General features: G+C 39.9%; 1 protein-coding gene across 1 annotated transcript in view; it reads right to left on the reverse strand.

Moving 5' to 3' along the window:
- The window catches only part of NECTIN3 (nectin cell adhesion molecule 3), a gene marked incomplete at its 5' end in the record, with an annotated part of 146,362 nt that overhangs the window by 78,829 nt on the left and 48,586 nt on the right, over window positions 1–18,947 (reverse strand). Inside the window, one exon of the mRNA XM_079766311.1 lies at window positions 3,763–4,104. Coding sequence (XP_079622437.1) covers window positions 3,763–4,104 — 342 coding nt within the window. The remainder of the gene's footprint in view (window positions 1–3,762; window positions 4,105–18,947) is intronic.

Consider the following 18,947-nt stretch of genomic DNA (forward strand, 5'->3'; position numbering starts at 1 on the left):
TTTTTCCTGGTATAAGTAACCTTAATGTTAAACACTCTATCAAAGGCCTTCAATCATGTTATGTATCTCCCTTAAAAACTTTTATCTGATAAACACTACTTACCCAGTTGATCCCTAATTTTCTCCAACTTTGATACAAGGCTTGACTCTATATTTTCTAACCATCTGCCTGGTATTTTTTGCCTATATATTTTCAAACTAAAAAAAAAAACAAATGTTGAACTATCTATCATCTTGCTACCAATGCTAACACCTGTTTTTCAAAGAAATGCCCATTTAAATTAATGGTAACATAATTTACTCAATCACCAAGGTTCAAGATCTGTTATTGTTCAAACCTCCCTTTTTTCTTATATTCAGCAAGTTACAAAGATCTGCTAGTTATTCCTTTATAATAGCTCCCTTCTTCAGTCAAGTGGCAGAAATTAGTAAATGAATTTCAAGCCTTCATAACTTCATGGCTGAGGCATTATAATTTCAGGACCTCTTCATTTTAATTAATAAAAAACACCAGACTGATCATCCTGAATCACAACTTTTATCACATTACTACCTAAATCAGATCTAAGTTAGTTAATCCTCTAAGCAAGGTGAGAAGGTGGTCAAAGCAGTGTTTCTCAAACTTTACTGTGCACCCAAATCATTTAGGGATCCTGATAAAATGTAGATTTATCATTCAATAAGTTTGATATGTATCTGAAATTCTGTATTTTAACAAGCTCCAAAATGATATCAATGCTGCTAGTTCATGAACCACACTTTAAAACAGCAAGAGCCTGAGAATAGAAGGGAGGTTGAGAAGCAGCACAACATTGTACACTAAGTTCAAATTTCTAGTAATATACAGGTCAAATTCCCTATCCTAATATTCAAATTACTTTAATGTGGTCCTACTCTACCTTTCTAGCCTCTAATTCTTTGAACAATCAACAAATTACTCAATGTTTCCACTAATGAGGGTTCTCAACAGTGAGTGTTCTCCCACTCTCCCCCTCTCTCCAAAGGACACTTGGCAATGTCTGGTGATATTCTAAGTTATCATAAATGAGGAACTGCTACTAGCATCTAGTGGGTAAAAGCCATGAATGCTGCTAACCAGTCTACAATGAACAGGATAGCACACCCCAACAAATTCCAGGCCCAAATTTCAACAATGCTGACTTTGAAGAAATTCTGCCCTATTGTGTATTGTTTTCTGCCTGCTTCTGTTAGTTCATTCCCCATACTTCTTTCCTTTTTGCCTACCCCAAACCTACCCACCACTCAAGAACTGGCAACTATTTTTTATACAAAACATTTCTAAACTGACAAGTTCACCAGCCCATTCCTATATCCTTCTTAAATAAAATTAATGTATGAGACTGCTATTAATTAGGGACTGTTACAGGCTTGAGGGATATCATGTTAGATTTTAAAGTGTAAAGTTGTAGCCCATCACATGTTTACAGTGAGGGGAAAATATAATGAACAGTATGGTAACTGCTACAATATAGTCATGCTCGAGATACAATGGCAAAAGAATAAAAATCATCAAATTGTGGAGGGAGATCTTTCAAGAATGGCTTCCAAAAGAATGTGTTTTGATGGACAGTGGTTAAATAAAAGAATGTAGGAAGAGAGCGATAGAAGGAAAAACAAGGCAATCCAGGCATAATGGCAAACATAAAAACGTGGACAGGTGTTAAAAGAACTACAAATAGTTTACTAGGATTATAAAATTTGAGTCCTGCGAGAGGAACAGAAAGGAATGAAATAGGTGAAGTTAAAGAAGCATGGGTAAAATTATTATTAGTCTTATACTGTAAACAGTCTTGAGTTTTAAAGCACTGAGTACTGCATTAACTTAGGAGAAATTCCTAAAATTTAAAGCAAAAATAAATTATTCCCACCAGCTCTCTCTTCCATATACAAACTATCTATTATGTTCTTGACACTAAACTTTTTTACCCTAATGGCCTGTACTTGATTTTTCAGATATTTATGCCTTGCTTTCCAATCAAAATATTTCTCAAAAATAGCAATTTTCATGAATGTTAAGTTATATTTCCTCACAACTCATAGGATAGTGTCTTAAAACATATAAATTCCTCAAACATTTTATTTTATTTCTATTTTTGCATACTATCTCTCAATACAAATATATATATATATAAAAATTTGGACAAAATTGTTTTCCTGCATTCAAGAGACCCTAAAGTTACTGCATTAAATGTTAGGGGCTGTGTACTTATTTGGTTCTCTGAAAGCAGACACTGAAACCAAGTAAGGACTACTAAAGGCTTATTGGGGAGTAACATCTGGGAGAAAAGTGAAGAAAAAGGATGGAGTAGGGAGAGCTATCAGCAGACCTGACAAAATCCCTGACAGGTAAATAGGCAGATCTGGATCAAAGACTGCCCCATTAAAGGAGTCCCACTTTGGGTGGAAAAGTCTAAGGTACTATAACTCCTTAATCCTTATTCTATTATTCAAAAGTACTCACCAGCATTTCCAAATTGGTTTATTTTTCACTGCAAGTGGCTATCTTAATGCTAATACATTAGCTCATTCTAAATTACACAATAAACTTTAAAAGTTATCAGACAGAAAAGATCTTTCATTAGGAACAATAGCCCAGGATTCAAATAGCTATGCAAATCCATGATAGCAGAAATAAAATTTTATTTGAAACACAAACCTGAGGTGTCAATGGCTCCAAGAAGAAAGTCCTTTTAAAAATTGGAAAAGCTATTTAAAGGTTTTAATTTAATTACAAGGTGAAAACTTGACAGAAAATAAGGACGGCAAAGAGCCCTGACTGTTGTGGCTCAATTGGTTGAGCCTCATCCCATGCACCAAAAGATCGTCTGTATGATTCACAGTCAGGGCACATGCTTCAGTTACGGATTTGGTCCCCAGTTGGAGTGCTTACAGGAGGAAACCCATCAATGTTTCTCTTTCACACTGTTTATTTCTCTTCCTCTTTCTCTTCCTTCCTCTCTAAAATCAATAAAAACATATATATGTGTGTGTGTGTGTGTGTGTGTGTATTGATTGATTTCAGAGAGGAAGGGAGAGGGAGAGAGAGATAGAAACATCAATGATGAGAGAGAATAATTTATCGGCTGCCTCCTGCACGCCCCCTACTGGGGATCGAGCCTGCAACCTGGCATGAGACCTTGACTGGAATCGAACTCGGGACCCTTCAGTCCTCAGGCCGATGCTCTATCCACTGAGCCAAACCAGTTAGGGCAATAAAAACATATTTTTTTTAAAGTATGGCACACCCAACCAGTGTGGCTCAGTGGTTGAGTGTCGACCTTTGATGCCCTGGTTGCAGCCTAGATCCCCAGTGGGGACATGCAGGCAGCAGTTGATCAACGAGTCTCTCTCATCATTGTTATTTCTCTCTCTCTCTCTCTCTCTCATCATTGTTATTTCTCTCTCTCTCTCTTCCTCTCCTAGATCAATAAAAATATTTTTTGAAAATATGTCCAAAAAACTCAGCACTTAGTATATTTAAAAAATAATCTCATGAAAAAAGTAAAATAGGTAAGACCTACATACAATTACATAGATAGGTAGGTAGGTAGGTAGAGACGAGATTTTGTTTAACTTAAGAACTTAGAATCAAAGGATTTTAATACAGAACTTGAAAAACTGTGTTTGAATTCTTTTATTTTAAACCTAAATTTGTGTATTTCAAGAATTTTAAATTCTTTAAAATATTTTTAGTATAATACTCACAACTACCACCAAAACACATAATTCAAGCATACCTACCTAATACAGTTATGGTTGTAGAGGATTGAGCATTTCCAAGTGGGAATGTAACAGCTTTGCATATGTATTTTCCAGAATCAGAAAATCCTATGTTATGTAGAGTAATTGTTGCATCATTAAGTGAATAGTTTTTAAACAAGACTCTTCCCTGATACTCTCCTTGAACAGAGAATCCATATTGAGGATGATGAACTGCAACAGTCTGTGAACCTTTGCCATGTACCTTTTCCCATGAAATTTGGGTTATAGTTTCATTTACTTCAATTAAACACTTCAATGAAACATTCTTTCCCCATACTGCTGTGATATGTGGCTCCACAATAATTGGTCCAGCTAAAGCACCTATAGGAGGGAAAAAAAAAAAAAGTATAGTTCTTAAAATAAAAATATATTGTGCTAAAATCTTCCTCCCCTTTTTTTACTCTCCCTCCTTTCTTCCCCTCCTTTGGGTACACACACTCACACACATGTTCTTGGGGCTGGATGTAAGACCCAAAGAGTGACTTTTAAATAAATATCCAACGATATGTGTTGCAGTGGAAAAAACACTAGATTGGGCCAAGAGTAAGTTTGGAAGCAGATCCTTCCCCCAGTCAAGTCTTCAGATGAGATCCCAGCCCTAGCTGACACCTTGACTACATTCTCATAAGACTCTGAAGCAAAGAACCTAGCTAAGCCATGATTTGATTCCTGGCCCAAATAAACTAAGATAATAAATCTATGTTCTTCTAAAGCTACTAAGTTTTAGAGTAATTTGTTACTCAGCAATATGTAACTAATTCATGTAGGATCTGTTCAACAACATATAATACCAAAGTATCATCCTTTGAAGTTCCCCTCTATCAAAAATCTCTATAAAAAACTTATGATACACCAACTGACAGAAAATACTAATTTAGAAAACAAAAAAGTAAAATAAATTTTCCCATTTCACAGATGAAGAAAAAAAAAATGCCACAAGTGAAAGTTAAAATAAAATTATATCAAACCTCTTCCTTATAATACTAATTTCCTTCCTAAAAGCAATGGACCAAATCTAAATAATTTTAAGAGAAATCAGACTGATATTCATGAATACTAAAGTCAAATAAGATACTGATCATTGACAACTATATTAAAATACAAAACATAGTCCTTGGAGAGTTTACAACTCACATATGCACCCTGACTAAAAAAACAACAACAAACAAAGAAAAACCCCCACAAAACTCAAACTAAGAAGTAAACCAATATAAGCATTCAAAATAGAAAGTATAAACAATACCTTTAAAGTTTAGAGTTATGTCTAAATATTTTTAAATGAATACAGAAATGCAGAAGGGTATCACTTAAGAAAAATGTGCTTAAACATGTTCAAACATTTCTAAATAACAATAAAAACTTTATAAATTATTTCCATGAACCTTTTTGAGAGAGAAAAAAACATAAATTAATGAATTCATGAAAAATAAATAAGAGGACAGACATAGATAGATAAAAGAGGGCAAATTTTACCATCCAAAAAAAGTGACTGAAGAAATTACAAAAATGTACTAACAATTCTTAGCAGCTATGGAAGAAAAAGGGTTTTTAAAGCATTGCCTCAAAAAAGTATCAAGCTCCAAAAAGTTTACCATCATTCTCTGACATGCTTTCAAGTGTAGATAATTACTAAGATTTTAAAATTAATCTGAGAAATAAAACTTAATTATTCTAATGGATTTTAGCAACCTATCATAAGCCTGGTATTAAACCAGAAAACATATAGATAATTAAAGAGCAATTTTTGAATATTAATTGAAATACTCACATACTATGAAATAAAAGAAAAGGACACAAAGAGCAAGTAGAAAACTGTAAGAATGTAAGAATATTTGAGGCTACTCATCACATTGAAATCTCACACAACTTTTTCATTTGATGCTAAAAACGTATTTAATGAAGTTTAACATTAATTATGATATTTTTTAAAAACTGAACAACTGAGAAAAGGATTCTTAATAATAAAGTTGATTCTTCTAAAATGTCATCACAATAAAATAGAAAAAAGGGAGATATAGCTATTAAAGAAGAATCAAGGCAAGATGGTTTATTATCGTTGTTCAACTGAGACTGAAAATTCCAATGCAAGGTGATAAGAGCAAGAAACTGAAAAAATAAATATTAGGAAGGAACAGACAATAATTTGAAAAACCTATTACCTGAAAAACTTAAGAAGGCCAAGTAAAGGGCATTAGAACCAATAATATGGTTGCTTACAAAGCATGCAAAATATAAAATCATCATGTTATAATAGGTGGCTACATTTACAAATTTACTGCATAAAAAAGCTTAATATTTGCAAAACATTAATATTTAAAACACCCATAAATAAAGTTGTAAAGAACCTATAAAACTGAATGACTGACTGGAATAAATAAAAGCTATGTCATATTCCTGTATGAAAATACATAATACTATATAAAGGTCAAATCTCCCCATATTAACACACAAATGTTGTGCAATTGCAGTGAAAACCCTAATAAAAATTCTTGAAACTAGATAAAGGACAACTGCTAAGAAATATTTCAAAAATTACAAAGGCCCAGTTGGAGAAAAATATTAGAGTAAAAACAATAAAAGTCTTGCTATTAGTATCTTAAAACAATTGAAAATACACAGACCAGAACAACCAAGATAGAGGCATAGGTAAACACCTGTACTTGCTGCCTCTCACAACCACATCAAAACTACAACTAAGAGACAAAACAAATATCATCCAGAACCACAGGAAAGCTGGCTGAGTGGAAGTTTTACAACTAGAAGGAAAGAAAAAGCGCATTGAAACTGGTAGGAAGTGTGGAGGTGCGGAGACTCGCGTGAAATGGGCTCGCAACTCGGTGTGCTGTTTTTTTCTTTTGGGAAGGAGATACAAGCTCCTGATTGCTCTGAACTCAAGTTCTGGGCGAGACTCTGGGGACCGAGACTCATACTGGAAGAAAATGGACTTTCTGGCATCGGGCTGGAACAAAAGGGCAGCTTTCTCTGAGAGGTGCTCACAGCAATCACTGTTCCCGCACAGGGCTGCAGGACAAAAACACTTGGGGACCTTTCCGGGGCAGGGCTGAATGGCAGCCATTGCTGTTTGCTCCGTCCTGGTGATTCCCTGAGACCCTGCCTCACCCAATTTACAACCCCACCCAAGCTGTGCGCAGCGGCTTTTACATATGAATGGCCTGTCCTTTTGCAACCTAAAACCTAACAAACTGCAGCTGGGTCAGAGGGCGCCAAAGCTTCCAAAAGAAGGCCTAAGGCCCAGCAGCAGTAGCCTGCAATGCTTCACAGTTGGGCTTCATTTGGGCACTTCAAAACCCCAAACAAAGAGGAGGAATCTGCAAATCTCTCTATAGCTCCTACTGGGTGGCCTCAGGGAGTGGCTGACTTTACACCTCCTTGGAGATCCATGAGACAGTGTACCCAGTGGTCAGTGTGAGATCATACCAGATTACAACTCTTCACATCCATAAGCGACACACTCAAGGGGAAGACTCAATGAACACCGAAGCCCCACTGAAGCAAGTCCTGCCCCATAAGAATGTCTCCAGCACAGCAGTTCTCCCATTGTAGACACAGCTGGTCCTCATAGCCAATTAGCCTGGAGGTCAATTCCTTCCAGTGATATCAACAGCAATCAAGGCTTAACTACAACAAGACTGTGCACACAGCCCACAAAGGGGTGCACCAAAAGTGTCCACCTCAGGTAACTGGGGAGGCTGAAACACTGGGCCCTATAGGACACCTACTACACAAGGCCACTCTATCAACAAAGAGAAGCAGCCAAAATGTGGAGACAAAGAAACATGTCACAAATGAAAGAAATGGAGGAAAGAAAATTACTGGATATAGAGTTCAAAACCACGGTTATAAGGTTACTCAAGAATCTTCTAGAAACCTCCGAGAAATTTAGTGAGACCCTCAAGGATATGAAAAAGGACCAATCAGAAATTAAGCATACACTGAGTGAAATAAAGAATAATATAAGGAGACCCAACAGCAGACTAAATGATCACAAGAATCAAGTCAAAGATTTGAAATACGAAGAAACAAAAAAAAACACCCAACCAGAAAAGAAAAAAGAATCCAAAAATATGAAAATAGTGTAAGGAGCCTCTGGGACAACTTCAAGCGTACCAACATCCGAATTATAGGGGTACCAGAAGAAGAGAGAGAGCAAGATACTGAAAATGTATTTGAAGAAATAATGACAGAAAACTTCCCCAACCTGGTGAAAGAAATAAACTTACAAGTTCAGGAAGCGCAGGGAACCCCAAACAAGAGGAATCCAAAGAGGACCACACCAAGACACATCATAATTCAAATGCCAAGAGCAAAAGACAAAGAGAGAATCTTGAAAGCAGCAAGAGAAAAACAGTTAGTTACCTACAAGGGAGTACCCATATGACTGTCAGCTGATTTCTCAACAGAAACTATGCAGGCCAGAAGGGAGTGGCAAGAAATATTCAAAGTGATGAATAACAAGAACCAACAACCAAGATTACTCTACCCAGCAAAGTTATCATTCAGACTTGAAGGTCAGATAAAGAGCTTCACAGATAAGATACAGCTAAAGGAGTTCATCACCACCAAACCAGTATTATATGAAATTCTGAAGGGTATTCGTTAAGAAGAGGAAGAAGAAAAAGGTAAAGATAAAAATTATGAACAACAAAGCGACAACAAATACATATCTATCAACAAGTGAATCTAAAAATAAAGTGAATAGAAAATCTGAAAAACAGAATGGACTGGTGAATATATTAGAATCAGGGGCATAGAAAGGGAGTGGACTGACAATTCTCAGGGGAAAGGGGATGTGGGGGGAGCGGGAAGAGATTGGACAAAAATCTTACACCTATGGATGAGGACAGCGGGGGTGGATGGGTAAGGACATGGGGTGGGGTGGGAACCGGGTGGAGGGGATCTATGGGGGGAGAAAAGAGTAACTATAATAATCTGAACAATAAAGATTTATTTAAAAAAGAAAATATACAGACCAACATATATAATGGCATCTCTATATATATAAAAGCCTAAGTGATGGGTCAATTGGACAACCAGACGACTGGCTGGTAGCTGTGATGCGTACTGACCACCAGGGGGCAGACGCTCAATGCAGGAGCTGCCCCCTGGTGGTCAGTGCACTCCAACAGCAGAAGCACCGCTTCAGCTGAAAGACGGGTGCCAGATGCCGGGCTCGCAGCTGCGAAGGCACAAGCTTCTCCCACCTCTGGCAGCACTACCAAGCAGCAGTGCAGCGGGGCCATGATAAGTGGGAGCAGCATCCCGGGGCTTGCCACTTTGCACACTACTACATCCCTTGGGGGATGTCGGACTGCAGGGATCAGGCCAAAACCAGTAGTCCAAAATCCCCCAAGGGGTCCTGGATTGCAAGAGGGCACAGAGGCCAGGCTGAGGGACCCCACCAGTGCATGAATCCATGCACGAGGCCTCTAGTATATACACTGAATGGCCAGATTATGACAACCTGACGTTTGTAGGCAAATTAGCCGTACACTGCATCATATGGGATATGGAAGCCAAAGGCCTGTTCGAACACCTTTGCTGTCTGCAATTACCAAGATAAAACGTCTCCAATTCGCACAGGAACACAATGATTGGACAGTTGAGCATTGGAAAAAAGTCATGTGGTCCGATGAATCACGTTTCCAGTTGCATCATGCAGATGGCAGAGTGAGAATTTTGCGGAAACAGCATGATAGCACTCCCCAACATGCATGAGTACAACCCTTCAAGCTGGTGGGGGCAGTGTTATGGTTTGGGGCATGTTTTCCTGGCGTGATTTGGGCCTTTAATTCGTGTGGAACAATGTTTGAATAGCACAACATACCTAAGTATCGTTGCTGATCAAGTTCATCTTATCATGTTGATGGCATATCCCAATGGAGATGGCTTCTTCCAACAAGACAATGCCCCATGCCATGGTGCTCGTATTGTGCAGGAGTGGTTTCAAGAACATGAGAGAGACTTTACCTTGCTTAGGAGGACCCCACAATCACCAGATCTCAATCCAATTGATCATTTGTGGGATGAAGTTAAAAGAGCCATCAGGCAGCTGGTTCCACAACCATCAAATCTCACAGAACTGGACAGTGCTATTCATCAGGCATGGTGTCAGATTCCTTGCATCACCTTTCAAAATCTCGTGGAGTCAATGCCAAGAAGAATCGCCGCAGTATTGAAGGCAAAAAGTGGCCCAAAGAAATACTGATGGGATGGTCATAATAATCTGGCCACTCAGTGTATATAAAAGCCTAAGCGACCATTACGACTGAACAACCAATACGACCGATCGCTATTATGCACACTGACCACCAGGGGGCAGACGTTCTATGCAGGAGCCGACCCCTGGTGGTCAGTGTGATACCACAGCCAACCTCCCCCCTCCCAGCGAACATCCTGTGGTCCCTCCCCCTGGCTGGCAGGCCTCAGTCTGGGATGAGAAACCGGGGATAGGTGGTGGCAGACGTGGTCCCTTTCCCAGGGGGACTGAGGGCTGGCTCCCTCCTTGGGGCCAGCAGCCAACCTCTTGCAGTCCCTCCCCCCATCCAGCAAAACTCCCGCAGTCCCACCCCCAGGCTGGCAGGTCCCATCCCTCCCCACAGCCGGCAGGCCCCAGTGGCAGCAAGGTGGCGAGGGAAGGAGGGAGGGAGGGAGGGAGGCGGGGAGCCACATGGTTGCGGGGCTCCGGCATCCATTCCTTCCGTGCCCGGCCCGACAACTGTTGCCTCCTCTGCCGACCCCGCCGGGGCCTTTATGCCCTGGGGCTGGGACCGGGAACTGGGGGTGGGTGGCAGCAGGTGCATCACCTTTCTCAGGGGGTCTGAGGGCTGGCTCCCTCATTGGGTCCGGCGGCCAACCTCCAACGCCCCATCCCTCCCCCTGTCCAGCAGGAGCCTATCGGCCCAGCCCTGATCGCTGGCTAGGCCTAGAGACCCCACCTGTAAGTTAATTTCATGCACGAGGCCTCTAGTATGGTATATAATATAGTTAATTATGTTGTACTAGAGGCCTGATGCACGAAATTCGTGCAAGGGGCTTGGACCTCGCAGCTTCAGTGGCTGCCTCAGCCCTTGTAGCCCTGGCTTTGTCCGGAAGGTCATTCGGCTCTCCAGTCTAAATAGCATATTACACTTTTATTATTATAGACTTGAGGCCTGGTGCACAAAATTCGTGTACGGGGAGGTGGTTGTCCCTCAACCCAGCCTGCACCCCCTTCAATCTGGGACCCCTTGGGCAATGTCCAACTGCTGTTTAGGCCCAATCACAGGGATCGGGTCTAAACCGGCAGTCGGACATCCCTCTCACAATCCGGGACTGCTGGCTCCTAACCACTTGTCTGCTTGCCAGCCTGATCACCCCCTAACCGCTCCCCTGCTAGCCTGATTGACAACCAAACTACCCTCCCCTTCTGGCCAGATCGCCCCCAACTGCCTTCCCCTGCCCCCAATGTCTTCGTGTCAGAGCTCTTCAGTGACACTCGGGGGGTGTGAAGTTCCCATTGCACATGGCCCAGGACCCCGCAACTCGACATTTCAACCTACTGGTGATAGTTAGAATGGGGCAACAACGAAACAATCCCAAGAGGAAAGAAAATGAGGAATCTCCAAGAAAGGTAATAAGTAAAAAGGAAGCATGCAACATGACAGAAAAAGAATTAAGAGTAATGGTCGTATAGTTCATACACCGGATGAACAAGAAAACCAACAACCTATGCAAAAACCAGAAAGAAATAAAAAGTGATATAACTACAATCAAAAACACCATGAAAGGTTTCAACAGTAGACTAGAAGAAACAGAAGACCAAATTAGTGAGTTAGAAGATAAGATACAGAAACAAGCCCTATCTGAAGAGCAACTAGAGAAAAAAATTAAAAAGCAGGAGGAGAGCCTAAGGGAGCTTTGGGACAACACAAAACGAAGTAACATACATATAACATGGCTGCCAGAAGGTCAAGAAGAGCAGCAAGGATTAGAAAATCTATTTAAAGAAATAGTGACAGAAAACTTCCCTAATATGGGTAGAAAAAAGTTACACAAGTACAGAGAGTCCCCAGCAAGATGAATCCCAAAAGACCCACACCAAGACACGTCATAATTACAATGGCAAATGTTAACGACCAAGAGAGAATCTTAAAGGCTGCAAGAGAGACACAGAGAATTACCTACAAAAGATCCCCCATCAGATTATCAAATTATTTCTCAACAGAAACACATCAAGCTAGAAGGGAAAGGAAGGAGGTATCCAATGTGATGCAAAGCAAAGGACTGAATCCAAGAATACTCTAACCAGCAAGACTATTAATCAAAATTGAAGGGGAAATCAGGAGCTTTGCAGACAAAAAAAAGGCTAAGGGAGTTTGAGTTTATCACCACCAAGCCAGCAATGCAAGAAATGCTAAAGGGAATGCTGTAAAAAGAAGAAACAGAAAGGGAGGAAGGAACACAGAAATGGCTACAAACAAGTACCTACCAATAATAACATTAAATATAAATAGATTAAATACTCCAATCAAAAGACATCGAGTGAATGAATGGATAAGAAAACATGACTCATATATATGCTGTCTACAGGAGACCCACCTCAGAACAAGGGACTCACACAGACTGAAAGTGAAGGGATGGAAAAATATCTATCAGGCAAATGGAAATGAAAAAAAAAAAAGAAAAAAAAAAGCTGGGATAGCAATACTTATATCTGACAAAAGAGACCTCAAAGTGAAGACCATAACAAGAGACAATAAAGGTCACTTCATAATTCTAAAGGAATCAATACAAGACGAGGATATAACTCTGGTAAACATTTATGCACCCAATGCAAGAGCACCCAAATACATAAAAAAACTTCTGGAAGATCTCAGTGGTGAGATTGGCAGCAACAAAATCATAGTAGGAGACTTTAATACCCCATTAACATCACTGGATAAATCCTCTAGACAAAAAAATTAGCAAAGAAACTTCAATCCTAAACGACACACTAGATCAGATTTTGCACTCGGATATCGAGTCTGACTCGACACGCTTAGCATCGGTAGCAGCCTGAGAAAAAAGCAAGCGAGTGCAAAGGGTTAATCGACATCTTTAGAACATTCCACCCCAAAACTACAGAATATACATTCTTCTCAAGCGCACATGGGACAATTTCAAAGATAGACCACATATTGGGACACAGGCAAAGTCTCTCCAAATTCAAGAGGATTGAAATCAAATTAAGCATCTTCTCAGATCACAATGGCATAAAATTAGAAATCAACTACAGTAAAAACAATCACAAAAATTCAAACACTTGGAGGCTGAATAGCATACTATACAAACAATGAGTGGGTTACCAAATAGATCAAATAAGAAATAAAACACAGCCTGGAAACAAACAACAATGAAAACACAATAATCCAAAATCTTTGAGACACAAATGAAAGCAGTACTGAGAGGGAAATTCATAGCATTACAGGCCTACTTCAAAAAACAAGAAAAACTGATAATAAACCATCTAACTCTGCAACTTGAAGAATTAGAAAGAGAGCAACAAGAGAAGCCCAGAGTGAGCATAAGTAAGGAAATAATAAAGATCAGAGTGGAAATAAATGACATAGAGACCAAAAAAACAGTACAAAGAGCAATGAAACCAAGAGCGGGTTCTTTAAAAGTTTAAACAAGATTGATGAACCTCTAGCCAGGCTCACCAAGAAGCAAAGAGAGAGGACCCAAATAAACAAAATCAGAAATGAAAGAGGTGAAATAACAACAGACCCCACAGAAATACGAAGAATCGTAAAAAAAAATACTATGAGGAACTCTACTCCAACAAACTGGTCAATCTAGAAGAAATGGACATATTCCTAAAAAATTACGACCTTCCAAACCTCAGCCAGGAGGATTAACAAAATCTGAATAGGCCGATAACTATGGAGAAAATTTAAGCAGTAATCAAAAATCTTCCAACAAACAAAAGCCCTGGAACAGACAGCTTCACAGGGGAGTTTTATAAAACATTTAAAGAAGAAATAAAACATATCTTCCTCAGACTATCCCAAAAAATTCTAGAGGAAGGAGCACTTCCAAGCTGTTTCTACAAAGCCAGCATTACCCTAATCCCAAAACCAGATAAAGACAATACAAAGAAAGAGAATTACAGGCCAATATCCCTCATGAACATAGACGCCAAAACTATCAACAAAATTCTAGCAAATAGAATCCAGCAATGCACCTTGACCAAGTGGGATTTATTCCGGGGATGCAAGAATGGTACAATATTTGCCAGTCAATAAATGTGACACACCATATAAACAAACTGAGAGATAAAACCATATAATCATATCCATTGATGCAGAAAAAGCATTTGACAAATTCCAACACCCTTTCTTGATAAAAACCCTCTGCAAGGTGGGAATAGAAGGATCATAACTCAACATAATGAAAGCCATATATATGACAAACCCACAGCCAATATCATACTCAATGGGCAAAAACTAAAACCAATTCCACTAAAAATAGGAACAAGACAGGGATGCCCACTCTCACCACTCCTGTTCAACATAGTACTGGAAGTACTTGCCACTGCGATCAGACAAGAAGAAGAAAGAAAAGGCATCCAAATTGGAAAAGAAGAAGTAAAACTGTCCTTATTCGCAGATGACAGTGATATTGTACATAGAAAACAACAAAGACTCCATCAAAAAACTACTAGACTTAATAAATGAATTCAGCAATGTAGCAGGATACAAAATTAATACCCAGAAGTCTATGGCTTTTCTATATACCGATAATGAAGTCACAGGAAGAGAAATTAAAAAAGCAATCCCATTTATCATTGCAACAAAAAAATTAAGATACGTAGGAATAAATTTAACCAAGGAGATAAAGGACCTGTACTCAGAAAATTTTAGAACGCTGAAAAAAGAGATAGAGGAAGACATGAACAAATGGAAGAATATACCATGTTCATGGATTGGTAGAATCAACATCATTAAAATGTCCATACTACCCAAAGCAATCTATAAATTCAATGCAATTCCATTAAAATACCAATGGCAAACTTCAAAGACCTAGAACAAATTCTATAAAAATTCATCTGGAATAAAAAAAGACCCCAAATAGCTGCAGCAATCTTGAGAAAGAAGAACAATGTTGGAGGGATCACAATACCAGATATCAAGCTATACTACAAAGCCATTGTTCTGAAAACTGCCTGGTACTGGCACAAGAACAGACATATAGACCAGTGGAACAGAACACAGGAACCCAGAAATCAACAAGAGCCATTATGTGCAATTAATATTTAACAAAGGAGCAAGACAATACAATGGAGTTAAGACAGACTCTTCAATAAATGGTGTTGGGAAAAATGGACAGATACTTACAAAAAAATGAAACTAGACCACCAACTTAAACCATACACAAAAATAAACTCACAATGAATCAAGGACTTAAATACAAGATGGAAAACCATTAAAATTTTATAAGAAGCCATAAGCAGCAAAATAGACATTTGTTTTAGCAACATATTTAATGATACAGCTCCTAGGGCAATGGAAACTAAGGAGAAAATAAACAAATGGGACTACATCAGAATAAAAATCTTCTGCACAGCAAAAGAAACCATCAACAAAATAACAAGAAAGCCCACTGCTTGGGAGAACATATTTGCCAATGTTATCTCCGATAAGGGTTTAATCTCCAACATTTACAGGGAACTTATACAAGATATCAAAAGGAAGATAAACAATACAATCAAAAAATGGGCAAAGGACCTAAATAGACACTTTTCGAAAGAGGACATTCAGAAAGCCAAGAGACATATGAAAACATGCTCAAAGTCAATAATCATCCGAGAGATGCAAATCAAAACAACAATGAGGTACCACCTCACACCTGTCAGAATGGCTAGCATCAATAAATCAACAAAGGACAAGTGCTGGAAAGGATGCGGAGAAAAAGGAACCCTCCTTCACTGCTGGTGGGAATGCAGACTGGTGCAGCCACTGTGGAAAACCTTGTTGTTTCCTCAAAAAATTAAAAATGGAACTGCCATTTGACCCAGCGATTCCACTTCTAGGAATACATCCCAAGCAAAGAGAAACACCAATCATAAAGGATATATGCACCCCTGTGTTCATAGCAGCAGTATTTACAATAGCTGAGATTTGCAAACAGCCTAAATGCCCATCAGCAGATGAGTGGATTTGAAAACTGTGGTACATCTACACAATGGAATACTAAACTGCAATAAAAGAGAAGGAATTCTTACCATTTGCAACAGCATGGATGGAACTGGAGAGCAGTATGCTAAGTGAAATAAGCCAGTCAGTGAAGAAAAATACAACATGATCTCACTCATCTATACTAATAAAAGGGTAATATGCTAATTATACCAGGAGACCTTCCAAACGTCCTTCTGGACAAAGCCATGGTGGCGGGGCCAAGGCAGAGGTGATTAGGGGTGAGCAAGCCAGCAAGGGCGGGGGGGAGAACTTGGGGGTGTGCAGGCAGGCAGGGAGGGCAGTTGGGGGCAAGCAGACCATCACATGGGGGACAGTTGGGAACGAGGAGGCGGGGTGGGGGGGCAGTTGGGGGCGATCAAACCAGCAGGGGGGGTAGTGGAAGCAAGCAGCAGGCCAACAGGGGTGGCAGTTGGGAGCAATCAGGCTGGCAGGGGGGGAAGGTAGGGGCAATAATGCTGGCAGGGGGGGCAGTTGGGGGCTATCAGGCCAGCAAGGGGGGCAGTTAGGGGTGATCAGACTGGAAGGGGGGGGCAGTTGGGGGTGATCAGGCCAGCAGGCAGAGTGGTTAGGGGCAATCAGGCAGGTAGACAGGTGAGCAGTTAGGAGCCAGCAGTCCCGGATTGCGAGAGATGTCCGACTGCTGGTTTAGGCCTGATCCCACAGAGCAGCAATCGGACATCCCTCGAGGGGTCCCAGATTGGAGAGGGTGCAGGTCTGGCTGAGGGAACCCCCTGCCCCCATGCAAGAATTTCATGAACTGGGCCACTAATCCTACATAATAAAAGGCTAATATGCAAATAGACAACACGATGGAATGACTGGTCGCTATGACACGCACTGACCACCAGGAAGCAGAGGCTCAATGCAGGAGCTGCCCCTAGCCTGCAGGCCCCAAGGCCAGCCAAGGCAGGTGCCTGCAGGAGTCCCCCAATTGCCCCGCCGGTTGCCCCACAGAGGAAGGCTAGCGGTGCCGGTGGCGAGGGGTGTGGCTGGCAAGCGGGCGGCGCCGGGTCCCAGCAGGGGCCCCCTGATCACCCTGCTGGTCGCCGGACAGATCACCCCTGATCGCCAGACAGCCCTAGGGTCCCTATCCGTGCACGAATTTCATGCACCAGGCCCTAGTTTATGGATAATAAAGAACATTATAAACTGATGAATTAAAATAGATACAGAGGCAGAGAAGCATTGAACTGACTGTCAGAGGACAGCGGGAAGGCTGGGGAGGGTTGGGCATGTAAGCATAACCAATGGACACATGAAGGAATTGTATGCATGCATGTAAGCATAACCAATGGACACAGGACACTGGGAGGGGGGTGAGGGCATGTGCCGGAGGGTAGGGGAGGCTGGGGGAAGGTCAATTGGGGAAAAAAAAAAAAGGAGACATATGTACTACCATATGTAATACTTTAAACAAACAAACAAACAAACAAAAAAAAAACGAAAAAGAATGCCCTAACCGGTTTGGCTCAGTGGATAGAGCATCAGCCTGTGGACTGAAAGGTCCCCAGCTTCAATTCCAGTCAAGGGCATGTACCTTGGTTGTAGGCACATCCCCAGTAGGAGGTGTGCAGGAGGCAGCTGATTTATGTTTCTCTCTCATCAATGTTTCTAACTCTCTATCCTTCTCCCTTCCCCTCTGTAAAAAATCAATAAAATATATTTTTTTAAAAAAGAAAAGAAAAAGAAAAAAAATTCAAATTTCTGCTCTGCAAAAAGCAGTATCAAAAGAATGAGAAGACAAGCTACATAACGGGAGAAAATAATTACAAAAGACATATCTAATAAAGGACCATTATTGAAAATATAAAATTAACTTTCAAAACTCAACAGTAAGGAAACAAACAATCCAATTAAAAAGTGGGTCAAAACCCTAAAGAGATACCTTACAAAGAAGATATACAGATGGTAAATATAGATGGTGGAAATCCAAACACTGACACCACCAAATGCTGACAAGAACATGAAACAATAGGAACTCCCATTCATTGCTGGTAAGAATGCAAAATGGTGCAGCCACTTTGGAAATTTTGACAGTTTCTACAACACTAATTATACACATATCATAGGACTCAGCAATTGTTTTCCTTGATACTTGCCCAAATGAGTAGAAAACGTATGTCCACATGGAAACCTGCACACGATGTTTCTAGCAGCTTTATAATTTTTACAATTTAGAAGCAACCAACGTATCCTTCTTTAGGTGAATGGATAAGTTGTGGTATATCCAAAGGAATATTACTCAGTGCTATAAAGAAATGAGCTATCAAGCCACAAAAAGACCTAAAGGAACCTTAAAATGCACCTGTTAAGTTAAAAAAAGCCAACCTGTAAAGGTTAAGATTCCAATTATATGATGTTCTGGAAAAGACAAAACTGAAAAACAAAAAGATTGGTGGTTGTAAGGGGTTTAAGGGGTGGGAGAAATGAATAAGTGGAACACTGAATTTTTAGAGCAATGAAACTACTCTGTATGATATTATATTGGTAGATGCATGCCATTAATTATACATTTGATGAGACACAGAATGTACAACACCACGAGTAAACTGTAATGTAAACTATGGCCTTTGGGCGATAATGATGTGTAGGTTCATTATAACAAATGTGCCACTTTGGTAGGGGATAATGATTTGTTGATCATCCTGGAAGGGGAGGGGGAGGTTAGAGTGAAAGGCACTAGGGGTACTTTGTACTTTCAATTTAATTTTGCTCTGGAGTAAAACTGCTATAAAAAAATTAAAATATATCAAAAATGTTTTTAAATATACATATAACAAAATACTGCTCAGCAATAAAGGAAAATAAACTGATAGACACAACAACATGGATGGATTTCAAAATAATTATGCTCAAAGAAGACCAAAAAAAAAAAACAAAGAGTATGATTCCATTCATATAAAACTCCAAAAAATGCAAACTACTTTA

Source organism: Cnephaeus nilssonii, assembly GCF_951640355.1.
Source record: "Cnephaeus nilssonii genome assembly, chromosome: 3".
In the NCBI taxonomy this organism is placed as follows: Eukaryota; Metazoa; Chordata; class Mammalia; order Chiroptera; family Vespertilionidae; genus Cnephaeus; species Cnephaeus nilssonii.